At 42.6% G+C, this 19,253-nt stretch overlaps 1 protein-coding gene and 1 long non-coding RNA gene across 5 annotated transcripts in view; one reads left to right on the top strand and one right to left on the bottom strand.

Moving 5' to 3' along the window:
* LOC128880835 (cysteine-rich venom protein-like) overlaps positions 1–5,585 on the top strand; it is a 61,885-nt gene extending 56,300 nt beyond the window's left edge. For all 3 annotated transcript variants that reach the window (XM_054131323.1, XM_054131322.1, XM_054131324.1), the window contains exon 6: positions 1,756–5,585. In XM_054131323.1, coding sequence (XP_053987298.1) covers positions 1,756–2,011 — 256 coding nt within the window. In that variant the 3' untranslated portion in view covers positions 2,012–5,585. The remainder of the gene's footprint in view (positions 1–1,755) is intronic.
* Positions 5,586–8,676: 3,091 nt separating this feature from the next.
* The window catches only part of LOC128881439 (uncharacterized), a 152,808-nt gene continuing 142,231 nt past the window's right edge, over positions 8,677–19,253 (bottom strand). For both annotated transcript variants that reach the window (XR_008458070.1, XR_008458071.1), the window contains one exon: positions 8,677–11,849. This is a non-coding gene — a long non-coding RNA (uncharacterized LOC128881439). The remainder of the gene's footprint in view (positions 11,850–19,253) is intronic.

The following is a 19,253-nucleotide window of genomic DNA, read 5'->3' as shown; positions in this document are numbered from 1 at the left end:
ATGATGAAATTTCTCTGTTTATTCTACGATTGGACAAGGATTCCGTTATCTATTTCAGTTATAGAAATAATTGATTCGTTAGGATAGGATTCGATTGGCACTCTCGGCCAAGACTATCGAGTTGTTCCCTCGGAACGCGTCGGAACAGCGAAGCGCGCAATACAGCAGCCGAACCGCGAAAGAACCACTCGTCAGGGGAGAATAAAGAACGCGGGAAACGAGCAGCTAAAGCAAACGCGATACAATGTGGACTACCAACAATACGCTCGTCTATGAGGAGTTGAAGCACCTCGTACGTATTCCCTTCGAGCTTCTCACGATTGCTCCACCGCGCGTGCACCCGCCAACGTACCGTGCACTTTCATTCCAGGCTTTCCGTTATTCTCGTGATTTATCTCGCGTTCCAGAATGAGGACATTTCGCGAATTAATTATTCTCACCGATGCGTGTAACCTATTTTCAAGTCGATCGGATCGTCGACGATTTATTATAGAAACGCGATCCACGATCGAAAAGATCGATCACCTGTTTAAGGTAATTAGCTCGACGTTCGTGCAACAGCGGACAATCGCGAGTATTCCTGGTCCGACTTGGAATAGACTGGATTTCGACGACCATCGCGTTTCGCACGTTCTTCTGGCACGCTTCGTACAAGCGAATGTTGCTTTTCGCCAACGAACGAATCACGTTTCACCGACTTCGTCCGATGTTTGACCCAGTTCCCACGGGGGAACGCATCTTTTCCTGGTATTTCCCGAGCGTGGCCACTTTTTGGCGACTCGCTACAAATCTCTCGGCAATTAAACCGCGCCGTGGAATCTAGTAGAATTTCCGTCGCTCGACATGGTGCACGTGCTGTTTCGAAACAGCTTTTTCCTCCTCGACACTGTCTCGTTGTATGCACGCAACTTGTTTCGCCGCGATATAAATAAGTACGGCGAAACAATTTGAAATAATTAGACTGCGGATATGTATGCAAATTTATATTTTTATTTTCACAGATGAAGAAGCGTAGGTCGAAGTATGTTTCGTCTTACGGATGGTGTAACGTTTTGAATATTCATATATTTGTACACATCCTTGTATATTTTTGCATATCCGTAGTCTAGTTACAATTGATACATAGCTGGCGTGTGTTGGAATCTTGGTATCTTACCTCGATTATTTTTATTCTTAATAGATTAATTTCTCTAACTCGAACAGCAGTGTTTACGAGTAAAAAAAGCTCCGGCGTTCAGCCATAATTTTCCTTCGCCCGTGTTTGGCGCGATCTCGTAATTAATTTCGCACGTACACGGAGGGCAGCCGGCCGTTTGAATTCAAAACACGGCGCGATGATTGCGGCCGGGACCGCGGCAAAAATACTCTAAATGTAAATTAATTGTGGCCGACGCTCCGTTTGGAAATTGGCTTAAGGTCGTTCCCTGGTGTTTTGGCGACGAGGGGAAAATGGAGGCGTCGAGGGACTGGTAAAGGCGGGCCGACGGTTCTCTGTTAAATCGCGTGCAACACTCAGTGTTTAACAGTCAACGCATACCTGATATGCTTGCTTAAATTCCAGAGGGAAGAGGCACATTAATTTCTTATTAAAATTACCCACGAAGGGTTCACTGCATTTCTTCATAGGCGAGTTAAAGTTTACTCTTGTCCAGGTTTCATTGAGGCTTGTAAAAATTGCTGAATTCTATACTCATCCAGCGGTCCTCGTGGTTCCAAAGGATTCCCAGCTAACCACCCCTCGATTCCTGTTCGCAGCGGCAATTACAAGGGTCACCTGGGCCATCCCTACGTACCTGGGCAGCCTTGCAGCATGTGCAAGGACCATTGCACGCGCAAGAAGCTCTGCACGAACGCCTGTTACTACACCGATCTCTGGTCGAACTGCGCCGAGCTGGTGAGGACGTTTCGGGCCTGGGTCTGCGAGACGAACACCAAGGAGGGTAGAGAACGACGGAAGTTCTGCGGCGCCACTTGCAACTGCAAGGACAAGATCTATTATCATCACGGGTAGTGAACGATCCCCGACGTTGAGGGTCGTTTAGTTTCATCGGCCGATCGATCGACGCGGGATCCACTGCTCGCGAGTCGGCGTGACCGAGTCTGAGAGGTACGGAGATCGTTTCCAAAGATCGAGGCCATGGCGGCCTCTGGGTACCCTACGATCGCCGGCCATCGTATCCTGACTCGATGACAATGGGTGAGCCGTTCGCCATGAGAGTGGTACTTGCCGAGGTTTTCTTTTTTATTTTTTAATGGAGATTTCGCAGGGGTCGTTTCGAGAATATGTTTCGTTTTTATTCGAGCAAAGAGTGGAGGGTGGATAGGATTTATTGTACGAGTTCTTTTATTTATTGTATTTATTTATGAATTTAAAAAACAAAATTGAGATAAGGTTAGGGTTCCACAAAGTGCATGATGTTCTTCTTCGCAACGCACGTATCTTTATGTTGGCATCGATACGTTTAGCACACGTTTTCCTGGATCAGTCAATTAACGTTCGTATTTCGGTGTAGACAGGTGTGGAAAAGTTTTTTATACTTGAAAAGAGGGATGGATCCGCGTCACTCTCATAACGAACGGCTCGCGTAGACCACGTAGAACCATCGATTAACAAAGGGAAATACGTTCTCCACTGGACGGGCCCTTTACGTTGAAATGATCATTCGGGCTCTGCTGGTGAAGTTGTGTCTTTCGTACGGTATCTTTCATTCTTCGTTTTTTGGTGGAGTTCACGTTCCGTTACGTGCCGTGTCAACCTTCCATTGCACGAATTTTATTTTAGCTTTCCAACAGAGACCTGCTACTTCGAGTAATCGCGAATAAACTTGTAGGAAAGCATCTGTCCTGAAGTTCACAATTTATTTTTCATATAATGTAGTAGGAGGTCAACGAATCCTGGTGTGACTCGTTTTCGTTCGATTCGCAGGATCTTCCTTTCAGTTCCCGATTGATATGTAATCTTAAGTTACCCGTAATAAGATTTTAAGTTACCTGTAATAGCTGTATTTGTTGTGTTCTTTGTCACGTGGAAATTTCCCTTTGCTCGATAATCATGTTCGACAACGTTGCCCCCGTAAATTGACTCTATTTTTCGCGAACACCCCCGTGACTCGCCTTTGTGTCGCTGTTATCGACGGTGCGAGGGGGGGGGAAACGCTAAGGACACCTAAAGGCGAGCTACGAGAGGTGTGTGGCTTCAGAGAGAGAGCGAGGGATGAATCGAAGCCCCGCGTGGCCTGGAGAATCGGGTGAATCCTTTTGATATTTGTAGACGATAAGGGTGTCTATATATAGACGTGCATGCGGTGTGTACATAGCATAAGTAAGCGGAAATTCGTAGGTGGAACCTTGGTTGGGTGTTCTCGGTGCTGTATTCATCGTCGTTTCATTCTGGACGATCGCGAACCGCCAATAAAAATATCAATTTTGAAGATTTGGAGAAAATTTGATACTTTGATCCTAAAAACCGTTAAACACCACCGTACCAATTAAAAATAATTCCTTTCGCGTTATTAAAAATATTCCTAAAGGTTTATTATATATTCGAATCTTTTTACTCGATGTTGTTTTTATATTTCTCTCCATATTTCATTAGCGAAATCGTTACGAACTGATTATCCACCGTCGGTTGGATTCTTAATTTTATAAAACCGTGTCTTTTAAATGTCAGTCCACGGAATTAGACCTTCCATGCCGCTTTGATAAATATTCACGGGAATTTCTTTACCGAACGAAATTTTAGTCTCTCGCAGTTGAATTTATTTACCTTCGTTCGCATCAGGCAATTCGGTTTTATTCAAAAAGCTGTTTGATGTTCCGTACGTAGATATTCTTTACATTCGTGCACAACTAGCCTCCAACTTTGTCGAGTGTTTTCAACCAGATTTTCAAAAGATATTTCTTGCTCGTCTCTGGTACAAACTAATCGTTTCTATCGGCGGGCTCGTGCGTCGCCTAAACGTGGGACTAAAAACTGTATAAACCTAAGCGGATGCTCTATCTAAAAGCGTGTTTAGCGATGTAAGTTCTACGGTAGTCGGTGTATACAGACGACGTGGTGTAATCTTATCGCGATGTCGTTCAACGTTTAACGACCACGAATTATTTTCGGGAAGAAGTATCCCGCGAGCGCTTATGAACGCGCATACTTTGTATAGGAAGAAAGCGAGCCATTTCGTAAATTAAAACAGTTACGTAATCAGATTTGCGAACACTTAAGGAAATTAAATTCCTACCTTTATTTCTGGGCAAATATTGATCGTTTTAATCGGGTCAGCCGGGTTTCAACCTCAATCATTTCATTACGGATAACGCGATCGAGACTCCTCTGTCTTATTTCGTTTGTTCAATTGGACAAATCTCGAAGGGACTATAAAAAAAAAAATTTCATCCGGATTGGACAAAAATTAAAACAGATATTGAAATTTGTATCAGAGTTTTCTTAAATATTCCATTAATATTTCTATTCTATTATTATATACTCTGTAACACATTCCATCAGCCTCTTTGGTTTTTTGACTCGCTGCAATCGTAACATTATTTTCACATAAATGCGTTCGTAAGTGGTCGCGAAAAACAAAGAACTATAAATTTTCGAACGAAACTACATCTACGTCTAGCATGAAATCGTTAGGTGGATAAGCATTGATTCGTCGTGGGGGTATGTTTGATTAATCGAATTTCGAAAACGTATCCGGCGCCCTTGTACGATTTATTTGCTATTCGGTGCGTTTCAGAGGCAATATTTTTCATCGCGTTTCACGATGTTTTCGTTTCGTAACTTGCAATTTCGAAGCTGCGCGTGGAAAGCGCAAATGGGCGAGGAAACGTAGAGGACGAATGACGAGTAGTTCTCGGCTTTTAAAAGTCGCGGCGAAAGGTCTAGGCAGGAGAATTGACCCTGAAATGAAATCTCCTTTGAGGAATTAATCGAGAGGAAATGCGTACGAGTATAGACGTTTCCTTTTATACGATATTTATGTTCACCTTCTGGGCTCAGAAGAATATTTTTCTTGGCGCGAAAATGATGTGGAAACGTTGTGGAAAAATTTAGTCTTGCATCTCTTTACTTGGAATCAATTTGGAAATGCTTGCGAGTCCAAACGTTTCCTTTTATTCGAAGTTCATGCGCACCTTGAAGGCTACGAAAAATATTTTTCTTGGCCAGTAAGTTACCTGGAAATATTCCGTACAAGAGACTATTTAGGACTTGCATCTGTTTACTTGACATTAATTTTAAAAGAGACTCTATTTTGGAGTCGTTCGACTGCCTAGTTCTTTCGTGAGAAAATAAACAGAACTATGGTGACGAGTGTTGAGTGAGAGTGTCAGGTATACATATAGTGTATAGAGTAGCTCGTAAGGTATAAACATAACGAACGGCGTTAAATAAGAACAATATATACAACACGTGAGACGTAAAGCTGTGGTTAATAGCAGACACTTGATCGTGTTAAGTAATAGTTAAGAGGTTAATGTTACACATAAACGATGTAATGCGAAGCTGAGCCACGCAGCTTCGAATGGAACGTTGTAAGCTGGCATACTTTGTTCACTTACCGAAATAAAGATCCTGTAAATATCGATCCTCGCATTTCATTGTTTTCGGTGTGTCACTCGTAGTCCCTGTGACGATATAGAACAATACCTTCCGGTTTCTAACAATTCCGTAGTGTTCAGATAAATCTTTTAGAATCAGATTTTTTCTTGTTCTTTTTCTCTTTTTCATCGAAATTGTTCGCAGTAAAAACGATATTTTCACATTCGGTTTTTGCAATGAAATTCGAGAAACGAATGTTTTTCCGTATTTCTTTTTTCATCGTTCCTAGGTCAAAATGATAAATGCTTTTTTTGTTATCGATATATAATGTAATAAAATACTAATATCATGAAAATAATTCTGGAAATTTTTATGAAAGTCAGAATAACATCTCTACATTTATTCGCACCGAGATATCAACGAACGAAACGGCTCTCCCTTCTCGCAATTTTCTTTCTCACAAATCAACAAGAGAATTCCAAAGAAACGAGCGATAGAACGGTTCTCCCGCTATTTCAAGTTACACAAAAACCATCTTTTATTTCTTGCAATTCCTCGCGTTTAAAATAACCTTCGTCTCCGCCGTGCCAAACCTTAAGTGGCAAACTTTTTATTATGATTCCCCCTTTCCTCCGCCGTTTTCATCTGAAATTACTTTGTTCTTCGATCACCTTTCTTCGCCACTTTGTCATTACCACTTCCGTCCCTTTAAAAAAACTGCGAGATCCCGGGAGCGAGAGTGCGTCCTTTGCATCCTCGACTTTAACTCCATCATCCCCCGTGTCGCGACCGGCTTCACCCTCCATCAACGTCACCGTTTTTATGGCTCTTCTCCGTCTCCTTCGTGGGCCCATCCGAAAATAGCTTGTTCCTCGACGCGACTCGTCGCGTTTCCACGCCGGGGGCCATAATTTACCCCGAAAAGAATACTCGCAGAGAGGTTTGCATACAAGCACGCGGTGGCTCGAATCCATTCGGCTTTAGGATACCGCGCGGTAAGTTGCATTTATGGTTATTCGCGAGGACACGTTGTTCATCGGGGCTTAAAGGAAACGTAGCGCTGGGAATGGATTATATTTTGCGGCTGCTTCCTGTTCGCTGCTTCGGTGATGGAGGAGGCGTGGTTCATAGAATTCTGTTTTGTGGAATTTTAAGGCTGCGAAGCTTTGGGAGTTCAACGACTTATTTGTCCGTTGGCACGGCAGACGTTTGTTAATATAATATTTCAATTGATACTTCGATGCTTCGTTATATCGCTACATTTGGTGATCCGAGGCTCTGATAGTTTGTGGTCTGACACTCTGATACCCTTGTACTTTAATAGTTTATTATTCTAATACGCCCAACATTTTTAATACTCTAACAATCTGTCCAATCAGTTAACCGTTAGTTTCTAACGTCACAATCAACGATTGTAAATGGCACCCAGACTTTAAAGCAAATGTGACGCCGCAACTTTATCAATAAATCCGATTCAATCCGATTACGAAGGGTTTCGGAAGGGTTTGCAGAGGGAATTAATACGCGGGGTGCTATCTTTGCTACGTGCTCAAGCGCTCGCCGATATTTATTGGTTATGCACGGGGAACTTGTGAGGATTAAATGGAATTCTGGCGGGTATGAATCGATTGGCTTTCGAGTCGCGATAGAAACAGAAACGTCGAGGAGCTTCCGCGTCAAGGAACGATCCAGGTGTCAGTAATACATTCGACGAACAAAAAGAGTTAAACAATAAAAAGTTAAAAAGTTAAAACAAGAATTTTATACTTAGAAAAATAATATTGTAACTCCTGTATAACATCCTGAAAATAACATTGGAATCATATCCTTCGTCTGACGCCTGCTTACTTACTGGAATTATTAATCGAGTCATACCACGAGTACCACGGGCTCAATTACCTAATGGAGGTTCTCAAGGGATCGGGAAATTCCATGGTAGCTCGTTTCCAATTCCTTTGAAATATCACCGTTAATTTCGCGAGATTTCAGCTCACTCGTCGCGAATTAATACACCAACGTAACGAGCACGCGTGAAACAGACGCGGGAACCACTGGAATCCCGGGGATGAGTGGAGAAAATCCCGGTAATAAATAAGCTGTCCGGCCACTTCACTTTGTTTGAGCGTTTAAAACGCGATGGAATCTTGTTTGCGATCAGCTTTTGACGGGAAGCTTTTTGAACAGGTATCCATTGAACTGATTTCATTGTCGATATTCGAGCTTCGACCTCACTTTAGAGCTTCTTTCATTTTTATAGAATATTATCAATCCTATTTCCGATTTATTTATATTTACATATTTTTCATTGGATCGTATTTTACTTTCATATTTTAATGTCATTCAAGGTGGTTCTTGCCCAATTGTATTATTCGAAACAAAACTCTCGCATACCGACAGCATCTCAGCGCCTACAAGATGGCAACCGAATAGACAAATCGACTAGTGCAGGTTGCCGCATAGCAGGGGCACTTCTGCGCCTACGAGGTGATAACCGAACCGACATACAGGTTACAACCGGTTGCAGCATAACAGGGGCACCACTTGCGCCTATGACATAGCAATCGAATCTACAAACTGGTTCAGTTGCCATCTAACAGGGACATACTCCGCTCCTACTTTGTAACAATAAATTTTCGTTCACTTTTCGTTCACCATTCTACAACTCCTAACACCTCCTAACAATTCCTGACACCACCTGACACATTCTAACACCTTGCAACATCTCCTAAGACCTCCTAACGCTTCCTGACACCTCCTAACACCTCCTAACGCTTCCTGACACCTCCTAACACCTTCTAATCATCTCCTAACACTTCCTGACATTTCCCTTCAATTTCCATTCTTTCCCTGGTTCGCTCTTCATGTGATCTTGATACAAAAGGTAAGTTTCAAGCCAGAATTCGATACATACCAAATTTCCTTCGTGCCACCTCTTCGCATATCATGTTCTCCTGATACCAGGAGTCATATTCTGACCAAAATACGATACGATAAATGTCACGACGACTATTGTCGTATAGATATCCTGGATGGTTATGTCGTTGCACTGAAAGAAGGACAGCACAACTGGCTGGTTAATTTTCTCAGTTAATTGGGAATGGAAAGTATTATTTCTTAATAATTTTTTATTTGAATCGAATATGGTACAGAAATTTTGGACTTTAGTCGTTCGGACTATCGGCTTTCGGGCTCCCTTTCAAAGGAATCGACATGTAACGCAACCCAACCTTCCCCGTCTCGGGGAATCCGCTTTGTCTGAGACTGAAAGTGGCTTTTGACGATCCTGTTCTCGGCACAGACGTACGTTATTCCGCTTGGTTCATTCCTCCCACGAAAATTCACCTTTATCGCTGCCATTTTCGTGGGGAAAGCACCCTCGTACTGTAGTTCATTTTTATTCTTTTTACAGCTTTCACCAAAAATATTTACAATTCTATAGTACAATTCTAATTCTAAAATTCTTGTTTTAAGAAGGTGGATGGATATTATACAAAGGATTCTTCGAGACGAATTTCGCCTCGACATCGACAGTAAAAGACCGGAACAAGGAGCAGCAATACACTCTACGGAGTTCAATTTCTGATTTATTGGTACAAAGTCGGAAGTCTATATGAATAAAAGATTCATCGTTCCGGCATACATCGCTGGCCTTTTCTAGAAGAGGAATTGTTTGACGTAGACATCTTGAAATTCTTCAGCTTCCGGTTTTGGGGCTTAACAGCTTACGAACGTGCCATCTTCGTTTCATAATAAAATAGATATCACTATTTCTACCATAATATTACTCGAAATACAACTTATTATTCGTCTAACGTCGGCAATAGCAGAGATTTACGATGGATCCATACTGGCAGCAGCAAGCATCGAAAGGGGAGCAACCGGACAAAGCTGACGCAGGACTCCCGACTCGAAGGGCGCTTAGGCAATCCTGCAGGAGAGTTTCGGCCATCCTGGACGCGTCGACATAAGGTAAGCTTCCCCGTTTCCAGAGAAGCTACGTCAGCACGATTTCGCGCGATGGCCCTCGTGGCTACAAATCAATGTACAGCCGTTTGCATAAATGCCAGCCGAGCTGCTTTCCGAGGCGTCGTCTTTATCCTACGATGGTTCGTCGAGATAGTTCTAACGATAAAAGAATGCTGGAATCCATTACAACTTTCACTCTATGGGAAAATTTACTCATTTCTATCGAACCACATTGAACAGACGTATTAAACCTCTCGAGTGCGTGTTGGAAAGTATTAACGTGACTCGTGGACTCGCAGTACTGTTTGGCAGTCAGCGATAAACGCGACAAAGAGGAAGGAAGCGGAAAAAGCTCTCTTACGACCGAATGGAACTTTCTTTCGGGAAGTTTTCATTCGAAAACCAGAAGTTTCCGTCTCGGTGCTTAAAGTTTCGCGACGTTGCTCGCACGTAGACGCATTCGGAGCACGTGTTAACTGGGATATCGAGGTAAGATGATTGTAACGTCGCGATTAACTGGGGGTTACAAAGTTTCAGTTCTTTTCGGACTGTTCTCTTCTTCGAAGAACTTCCGTGCAGTAGGAACATTTTCCCCTCGAAATAGACTTGAAAAATACTATAACTTGGATATACATTCGCAATGGTAAATAGAATATTTAGCTAAGCAGCTGAAAATGTAGAAGAAACAAAAGGAGAGTGTGGGAAAATGTTGGAGAAATGAGAGGAAAATTACGAGAAATTAATGAAGATATCAAAGGAAATCGAAGTGAAATTAATGAGAAAGTTATAAGTAATTATGAGGAAAATAATGAGGAAATGAAAGGTACTGTAGTAAAGTTCATGTTGTTTTCAATATAACACAGGTTGTATCACGATTACCTACTACTTCCTCCTCGTTAAAACTTCAACTCCAACTTAGGATACACTCTTCCAAAATATGCATAATTTTCACCCCACCATTCTGCTCCGCGCCGCAAACCATTCAAACTTCCTATGCCAGCAATTCAGCTCCTCGCCTCGCGAAACAAAAAGAAACCCACCTCCCACCTCCCCCCGGGTCGCCCGAAACCATATATAGTCTCGGTTCAAAGAATAGAAGTTCGCTCGAGTCGGAACACCCCTTGAGAATTCGAATATTTCGAATGCAAAAATAAGTTATACCCTCGCGGAATGGTTAACCCGGGAGCACCTCCTCCTTCTTCCTCCGATATCACGAATTCCTGGATGGCGTACAAGCATCGGGCCACAATATAAAAATGCTAAGCTCGTTGGGGGATGAGAGGCGTCTTGTTTTTCCATCCGCTCCTCCTCCTTGCGCCAGGATACCGCGACGAGCAACTCCGTGGAGCGGTTACGGCGAGAGGTGCATCGGGGTTACGTTCCTTGTTATACGAGGGAGACGCTGGTGTTCCGCCTAGTTAGAAGCCAGCCAGTTTTCAATATTTTTCCACGGGACTTTCAGCGCAGATTGCTTTCCTGGCTGCACCGTCGCGAACGAAGCCACCGTTCCACGAAATTTATCGCCCCTGTTCGCTCTAGTCTCTCGATTCGCGCGCCATATTTCCTACGCGGTTTCATTTTGAGCGTTATCAATTTACAAGGAGACGGACATGTTCTTCGTTGCGCGTAGTACGATCGGAGATGGCACTTATTCGTTCTTGACGTCTTAGCAATTTATCGAAGGTTGATACATAATACGCACGTCCTATTCTTTTAACCACGTAATTCTACCGTACTTCAACGTCTGACCACGCACGGGTGAATTCTACTTCCTCTGACCACGCGTGGTTCTATCCCACTTCATCGTCTGACCATGTACACGCTCATGCTACTTCCCAGTTGTGCGAACTGGTCTGCCTACGGCGTGCGTGTCGAGGAAGTGAAACGAGACCGCGTCTGGCCAGACGCGGTAGTACATAGAACAGTGTACGACTCTTCTCATATTGCACATTAAATTTTATATACTATATACAATCCATAATCTTTTAGTCGAATAAATTTAGCGTTAGCTCGTTATATTTTTACATCGCTTGAAAAGAGCTCCACTTTCACCCATCAATTTATAAAAGTTTTGCTCACGTTGGCAAACCCAGCGCCCCAAAGGGCTGCACAGGACGCTTTCATCAGGTTCCTATGCTCTATCTAGTAATCTAGTTAAAAATGAACGGACGAAAGGTGTTAAGCTTCTTTCTAATATTTCCTCGGAAACTCAAGAGCGAAAACAGGCCAGCTTCTTTACGAGCCGCGGAGCCAGGAGCGCATCCACGGTGGTTCCGGACTCTTGCACTTTCAATTGTTCATGCGTCGAACTTTTGCGAGTCCTCTCATCCGTCCTGGTCGTGTCCTGTGGGAAATGAAAAAATGCCGTAATTAGAGGGAGACGTATCAGGAGGATTAATAAGTAGAAATTTTTTTTCGGAAGGAACAACTCGCAACTAGACTAGGTCGAATCGTCTCTAGGAACATCGCGGCTTGCTTCGTTTTAACGCTCAAGGCAATTAATTTTCAAACTCCTCGTTCTTGTGTACGCGTCGCTCAACGGTTACCGTGTTCTGTCATAGACTCAGAAACGACGGAAACCTTAACACGGTTCCGAAAATACTCTCTGTTGCCAAGCTGCGCCCCCTCGTCTCGACAATATATCTGCATCAAGCCACGCCGCGGTTATTCTCCGCTTAGAGGTGTCTCGACGAAGGAAACGACGTAGCGGGATTTTCAGTTTTAAAGGAAACGGAATATCCAATTCGAGCGTTATTCCTTTTGACGCTGGAAATGGAAACGCGTCTATATACCTACTCGTGTACGTGCTGGCTGGAATCTATCTGATAATAATTTTAACTTTACCGAGAAATTTGTGTATATTATTAAGGGAATCCAGAAAATGAAGAAAACTCGGGGCGCGCTTTGGAAAAATTTCTCTGGAGACGAAACATTATTTTTCATGCAACAGAAAGTTCGATGATGCAACTTGTATATTATTATACGTACGTTAAATATCAGAGTAACATTTTAGCGAGTTATTTTAATAAAACATCTCTGTACGATACTTTATTAAAATAAATATTTTACGATACATACTCGTCTGGAAAATTGTTTTCCTTTCTCTCAAATTTCCTAAAGTTCTCCCAACCTTTTACAGCATCATGTTCCCCTGTAAAATTATTTCCCGTTCGCGTTTCTATCGTTTCCCTCTCTCTCTCTCTCTCTCGAATTTTCTAAATCAGAAGCTCGCAACTCGACACACTTTTACAACGTGTATTCCTCGTTGCACCGAGATAAATACTCGAAGCGTTGATGGTGCGATAAAGAGAGTGGTTGTCAAACAACATGGTTCTCTGCGTGCGCAGTCGGCGAAGAGAGAAAGAATGATCTCGAGGTTGGCGTGCTCGCGAGCGAACGGAACTCGCAAACAGGAAGCTTCCGTGGGAGAATTATTTCGGAGGCGTGAGCTAGAAGCGTAATTACAACGAAAATTGCTTTCCCGATTTATACAGGACGTTCCAACAACGATGATACTATCGAGTAGCGAATAATTGCTTTTGGAAAAAGTAAGTTTTCCGTTTAAGAAAAAAAGAAATCGAGCCCAAACGTTTATCGAGTACAGGAATAACTGCAAGTTTACACTTATTGGGCTTCCATTTTTATATATTCACGGTTACAGATCATTAAATGGCGCAGGATAAGATGTGAATTTCTCTTTAGAATCATCCCTCGCTTGATTGCACCATTATTTAAGAAACGCCCTGTATTCTCGATCGTGTAGGAGGCGGTGCAACAAGAAATGAAGAATGAAATCTTGGCTGAGAGTCCGTGGCGAAAATATCGCAACGGAAAACAAAGGGATCGGGTCGCAGGTGTTAAGGAAATTTCTCGCGAGACAACTTAACGGCCCAGCTAACCTAATTTCCGCCGCATTCCACCAATTTGTAGCTCGCCCTCGCCTAACTTTCATAGCACGAGGCAGTCGCGACCAACGAACACCGACTTTCTTCTTCCAGGGCCCTGGAAAGTCGTTGAATTCTCGTGTAAACTATCGTCTGTTTGTATTTTTTAACCGCGAAGGATCAAGATGTTGTAGAACAGAAGCTCGAAACTTGGTTTTAGGTTCCTGGCTTTAATTGAATATTCAGAAAGGTTACGTTGAATTACAGGAGTCTTTCAGACGGGTCCAGGACTCTGGGAAAATATCGCAAAGGAAAGTCGCATTTGGATATTCCTGGCTGGCAGGAAGCGAGTCGAATGGGAATCCAATCGTGTGGAGAAAGAACGGATTTGGATCGCTGGCCGAAGAAGAAGTTTAAATTAAAGGGAATCGCGATGGCAAAAGACTTCTTCTCGGCTGACGGATCGATGATGCTCCATTTCCTGATAGAAAATGAAATATCATCGATACTTCCATGGTGGCATTTTACAGCGTTTCTTTTGGACGAATTCAGTAAAACGAGACTTTCGTTCAAATTTTCCCTCGAAACTCAGCAGGGACATAAGAGTCCGACTATAAATTTTCCTGTAGTTTTCATTTATAGATGTCCCAAGCTGTCGATTTTTTAATTTCTCATTCGTTCGAAAAGAAACTACAACGATCGAAAGTAAACCAAAGCTTCTTTGTTTGAAATATTCCAATACCTATCTTCGCCGAGGAGGTTGGCATAATCATTGAACAAGCCTTTGAAGTGTCCGTGGGGAAAGCTGCATCGGAAGACTAGAACGCAATCGCCGGACAAAGATGTTGCTGGGAGACATAATTCTCGACGGTGTGCAGCAGTCCCTGTTATTGCAACATCCACGACGAACGTGGGTGGCCCGGATGAAAAGACTGGAGGTAAAGAAAGGGACCGAAAGAGATAAATAAACAAAACGGCGAACACCCAAGAGCTGAGCAAAGCTCGCAGAAATTCTTGCGACACGGCAACTGTCGAGTTGCTTCTCGAGATCGTCCTCTTTTCTTCGTTTTCGTTTAAAATCGATCGATTCTAATCTTTCAACACCTCCGTTCGTCGAGTGGATATTTTGGGTAATTCGAATCCGTAAACCGAAACGATAAGACTTTAATGTCTTCGTTCGAACCCTTGACCGACATTTGAAATTATTATTTAGGAGCCCTTATACACGTTGAAACATTTCTATCGAGGCCATACCTAGACTTTACATAAATTCGTATCATAAACGAGAAACACAAAGTTTAGAAAAATATATTTATGCGTGTATTCGCGCCCTTGTCGCTCTTATTAAATAAGCTGGTTATTCAGGCTGTGTTTGATACAATTAATTGTAACGTTGCTCAAACAAACGATCCATTCGAGATATAATTTAAAAACAGACATCCTCGCGTCGATCGATCATGCTGGCTTGTAACAATTTAATTCGCGCAACGTTTACGATCGATCCTGCAACACTCTAACGATTGTTCTCTCGTTAGCCATAAAGCCATCGCATCGATCATTCGTGTCCAATCGCGGCCTCTCTCCTCATTAACACATTTTCATTATACGTTCGCTTTTCACGCGTTTAATTGCTTTCGGTGAAATAATAGCCAGCCGTTACTCGATCGGTTGTTTTTTTCAACCGGATTTCAGCGCCGACTCGACGCGAACATTTATTTTTTTCCGGTTCTCGAATTTCGATTTCGATTCGAGCAAATGTTATCGCGTTTTGCATCGGCTATGGTATCGTTTGTTACGTCACGTGTTGCGGAATTCGAACGTCGGCCTTTCAAACGAATATGAAAGGAATACACAGAGGAGAACGCGAAGTGGTTTCACCGGGACGATCGTTCTCAAAAATGCACCGTGTATAGGCCATTCCCGCGTCGAAACAGTGGGTTTTCGACTCGTTTTCAAAAGACGTACTCGACAATGGATTTTGTTTAATACCGAGTACGTTACGATTCGCGTGAAAGTTCATTAACAAATGCAGGCTTTCGAATACGACAGGTTTCGACAATTTTCGTAAGAATGGGGGCGTTGAGGTGATACTATCTTTTTGGCAAAGTTTCGAGGCAATTTTTAAACACCTTAGGGACATATAAAAAAAACTTTATAGAACGAGTAATTACGTAATAAATAAGAAAATCTTTAGTTGATTCTGTTTGAAGGCTCTACTAATTTTGTATCGAAAAAAAATCATTTCTGTAAGTTTCGTAAAGTATCGCTTGATACGTTATTTTTTATTAAAAATATGCCTCGTTTCCGATATCCTGAACCAAGCTCCCCCCTTAAATCCTGAAAGGATGGATCGCGATATTAGCGATCGTACCTCTGGAAATTTCAAATTTCTTTAAACACAACTCGGTAGAAATCCTCTAATAGACCTCGAGCAACAAGAATGTTCACCAAGAAAAGTTCTATTTTCGACCCAGAAAAAAAAACATACCCCCTTAAGATTGACGTTACTCACGAAAGTAGGAACGTCCAGACTTTCTTCTGGAGAGATACGTTATTGTTTCCCTGCTCGCTAAATCTTGACGGGATGTCGGCAGGGAAGACTGGGGTCGGAAAGACAACATCCGACCAAATGTTGCCTGGCTGTCGGTGTTAGCGAGCGTTGCCTTTGGAATTATTTCATTTCACCTGAAATAACAGAAGAGGTGCGCGCGGCCGAAATTGCGGCCAAACCCCGTTCCCGTCCCGCCGATCTCCTCCCAAATATGAAACCAGATAAAATAATGCTCGCGATGCCAACTCCCGGGGTTTCGCGAGACCCGGCGTCAAGTGACACCGTAGGATGCAGCTGGCGTTCCTCGTTTAAATGTTTCTCATCTTTGTCTGGCTCCTAGAAACTGTTTCATCGCGTCAGCAAGCTTCTGGAAATTCCCTTCGAAAATACCTGCTGTTTGCGGAACAAGGAGGAGAGGCTTCATCCGCGTGTTGGCCACGGTTCGATCACGTTCGAGGCATCGGGGGTGGTAAGCTGTGTTCGTTTCGAAAAGTGGGAACGTTGAGCTAACACTTGGACTCGCTTCGCTGGGAACCTAATCCTTGGAATTCACGGGACGTTATGAAATTTCTTTTATCGAGCTAATTCTTTTGCGTAGGAGTCAAGAGTAATGGCTTTACGAGGGTGTTCGAGAGAGGGTTAGGTTAGGTGTTCCCCATTCTTCGGTAGATAAATTTTCTTTTCTCTTTGCTCTGGGCGATAAGTCGATAGCTGGGATTTTCAACGTCCACGAAGGTGATGTGCGAGCTCTGACCTCTTCCGCGGGAGGTTAGATGGATTCTAGTTCGCTGAAATAGTTGCTGTTTCCTCCGTAAGGTGTTCGGCGAATGGTGTACCTAAGCTCTTATATCCAACGGTGTATCCCCGATGGCTAGGAATAACTAGGATAACACGGAAGGAATTCCATTTCGAGCACGTAAAGAGTCGACTAATGATGAAGAGTATCGATACTTATATTCTTTTTTTAGATGGAATTGATTATGTATTTTTTTTGTGTATTCTGGATGACGTTGTGAATCTTTGTTACGGTTGGTACGGTCCAAAAATTTTACTCCATTTTTCATATATACTTTTTCGTGCGTTGATTATTTGATCAAGGCATCGTATTGGTGTTGTATTATCCACGATATATATTAATATATAGTAAGTCCTTTTTTTTCCAAAAATTAATTACTGTGAGCGAGAAACTACCAACGCAGTAAATAAATAGCAAAGTTAACATTGCGATTAAAAAGCTAACAAATGTTCTCCCAGTAGATGAATCGTACAGTTAATCAGTTTGCCACCTGAAAGACTCATTTGTCAGACCTTATACACGGCGAAATAACCTCGAAACACCTTACCTGCATTACTGCTTCTGTACGAAAGGTGTTATCGCCCCTGAAATCACCGAGAACTGGCCAGTGACGCGACTGATTCCACGATTTCGCGTTTCTCCCCTGACTCGGCGATAAGAGAAACTCGATTAGCACCGCTGCCCGGACTGCTTCGTTTGCTGTATTTTTCCGCCGGCGTTCTTTTGTTTTATCAGCTACGCTCTATATCCTTAGCTAGCTGAGCTAGCAGTTGGTACTGACAGCCGTACACGAAGGGAGACCTACACTGATTCGTGTGTATAAAATGTGTGTGTGTACTTCGCTGCGATAATGCTAGAATTTTTTGGTATGCATCGCTCCACGACGATGGCAGAGAAATGTCCAGACGTCGAGCGTATCGTTCCAATTTCTTTCACCGACAACAGTTGCTGCAGTTTATCGCTCCAATTTGTTTCACCAGCAACAGTTGCTTCGGTCCGCGAGCTACGTCTCTCCTTTCGGTGTGTTTGTAATTTAATTGCCGCGAAATAATACACGAATAAATATATAAATTACTTGATTCGTCGATCGTATCGACTATCCAATTTTCATCGGTGCATATCACAGTCGAATCCAGTCAATTTGGATGTCCAATAAAGATTGATTTTCTTAACCTGCTTCAATCAAAACACCCTTCAATAATAAAGCAGTCGCAAATGCATGAAACGAAAGACTCGATTAACAACTAAACAGTACTTCCTTTACTCCATCGAATTTTCACCGTTCGATTGGGTCATTTAGTAGCAAGGAAAATTTAATCATCGAAAACCAAAGAGTCCGTCCGAAGTGATACATCGAGTATAATTAATCGTCCAATGAAATATTAACGAGTCGACTTTCAGGTCACGGATGTCTCGATCGTTCGAAAAAACTTCTGCTTCGAGACTGTCCTCTCCTATCATTACGCAAATAGTGTTCGAAGCGTCGACTATCGGCGTCTTTATCTCGTACACGTTCCGTTTCACGCGTAATTTCTCATTCTCGGAGAAATCCTGCTGTCACCGTGTTACGTAGTATGGCAGTTACAGCGACACGGGCGAAAACGCAATTTGTAAGCAAGCCAGAACCTCCGTTGAAATATTCAACCACCGCTAGCGACGGAGGAACGAGAAAATGAAAACACGAACGAGAGACAATAATCGTTAATTACGAGTAGCCCGTGAGAAAGGTGCCTGAACGACGCTGGTTTCCTAACAACGAATGCTTCGGAAATTTTAAGAGAGGTGGGACTGCCACCCGTTCTCAGTTGGACGAGGGACGAATTATTTTGCTTTACGTAGATGAAACTGACGAGTAGACTACGAATTTGATACATTCATGACATCAATCAACGCTTGGTTTACAGAGTCATTTTGGCCCGTTTCAAATTTCACGAGATTTTTAACAAGATCGTTTATATTCTTTGCCAACCACTTGTGCTGACATTTGTCCATGTAAAAAAAACAAGCATACATCAGAGTTCACTTTTGTACGAGCCTCCTAATTAATTTTAGTAAATCGACACGACTCGTTAACACGTTATTTGCAATGCTGGAACACGTGAAAATTTGTACAAAGTTAAAATTTTATTTCGGAACTATTCGAGAATAGATAATCGTAGAATATATTCGACATACGAAAGGTACCAATTGAGAAATTTCGAGACGAGTATTAATTTCATATCTCCTGTGAAAATATTAATTTCGTTTCACAAGCGAGGTGCGAATAGACGTGGCCCAGAAAATTTATCTTTTAGGATCTGAATGTTCCTGATGGTTGACCGCCGTCTTCATTAGCGGGAGATGTATTATTCAAGAAATTCTTTAGTGAGATTGAACTGGCTGACTTGATATATTCGGAAATTTGAAGGTGAGTAGGTTCTAAGGTGAAAGGTAAGGAAGAAGATAATCTTGGAAGGCTGGTACCTATTCTCAGCTGGTCCACGGATGAATTATTTTGCTGGGCGTAGGTAAGTTGAA

Source organism: Hylaeus volcanicus, chromosome 8 (assembly GCF_026283585.1).
Source record: "Hylaeus volcanicus isolate JK05 chromosome 8, UHH_iyHylVolc1.0_haploid, whole genome shotgun sequence".
NCBI classification, from domain to species: Eukaryota; Metazoa; Arthropoda; class Insecta; order Hymenoptera; family Colletidae; genus Hylaeus; species Hylaeus volcanicus.
This window is presented reverse-complemented; position numbering and strand designations above follow the sequence as displayed.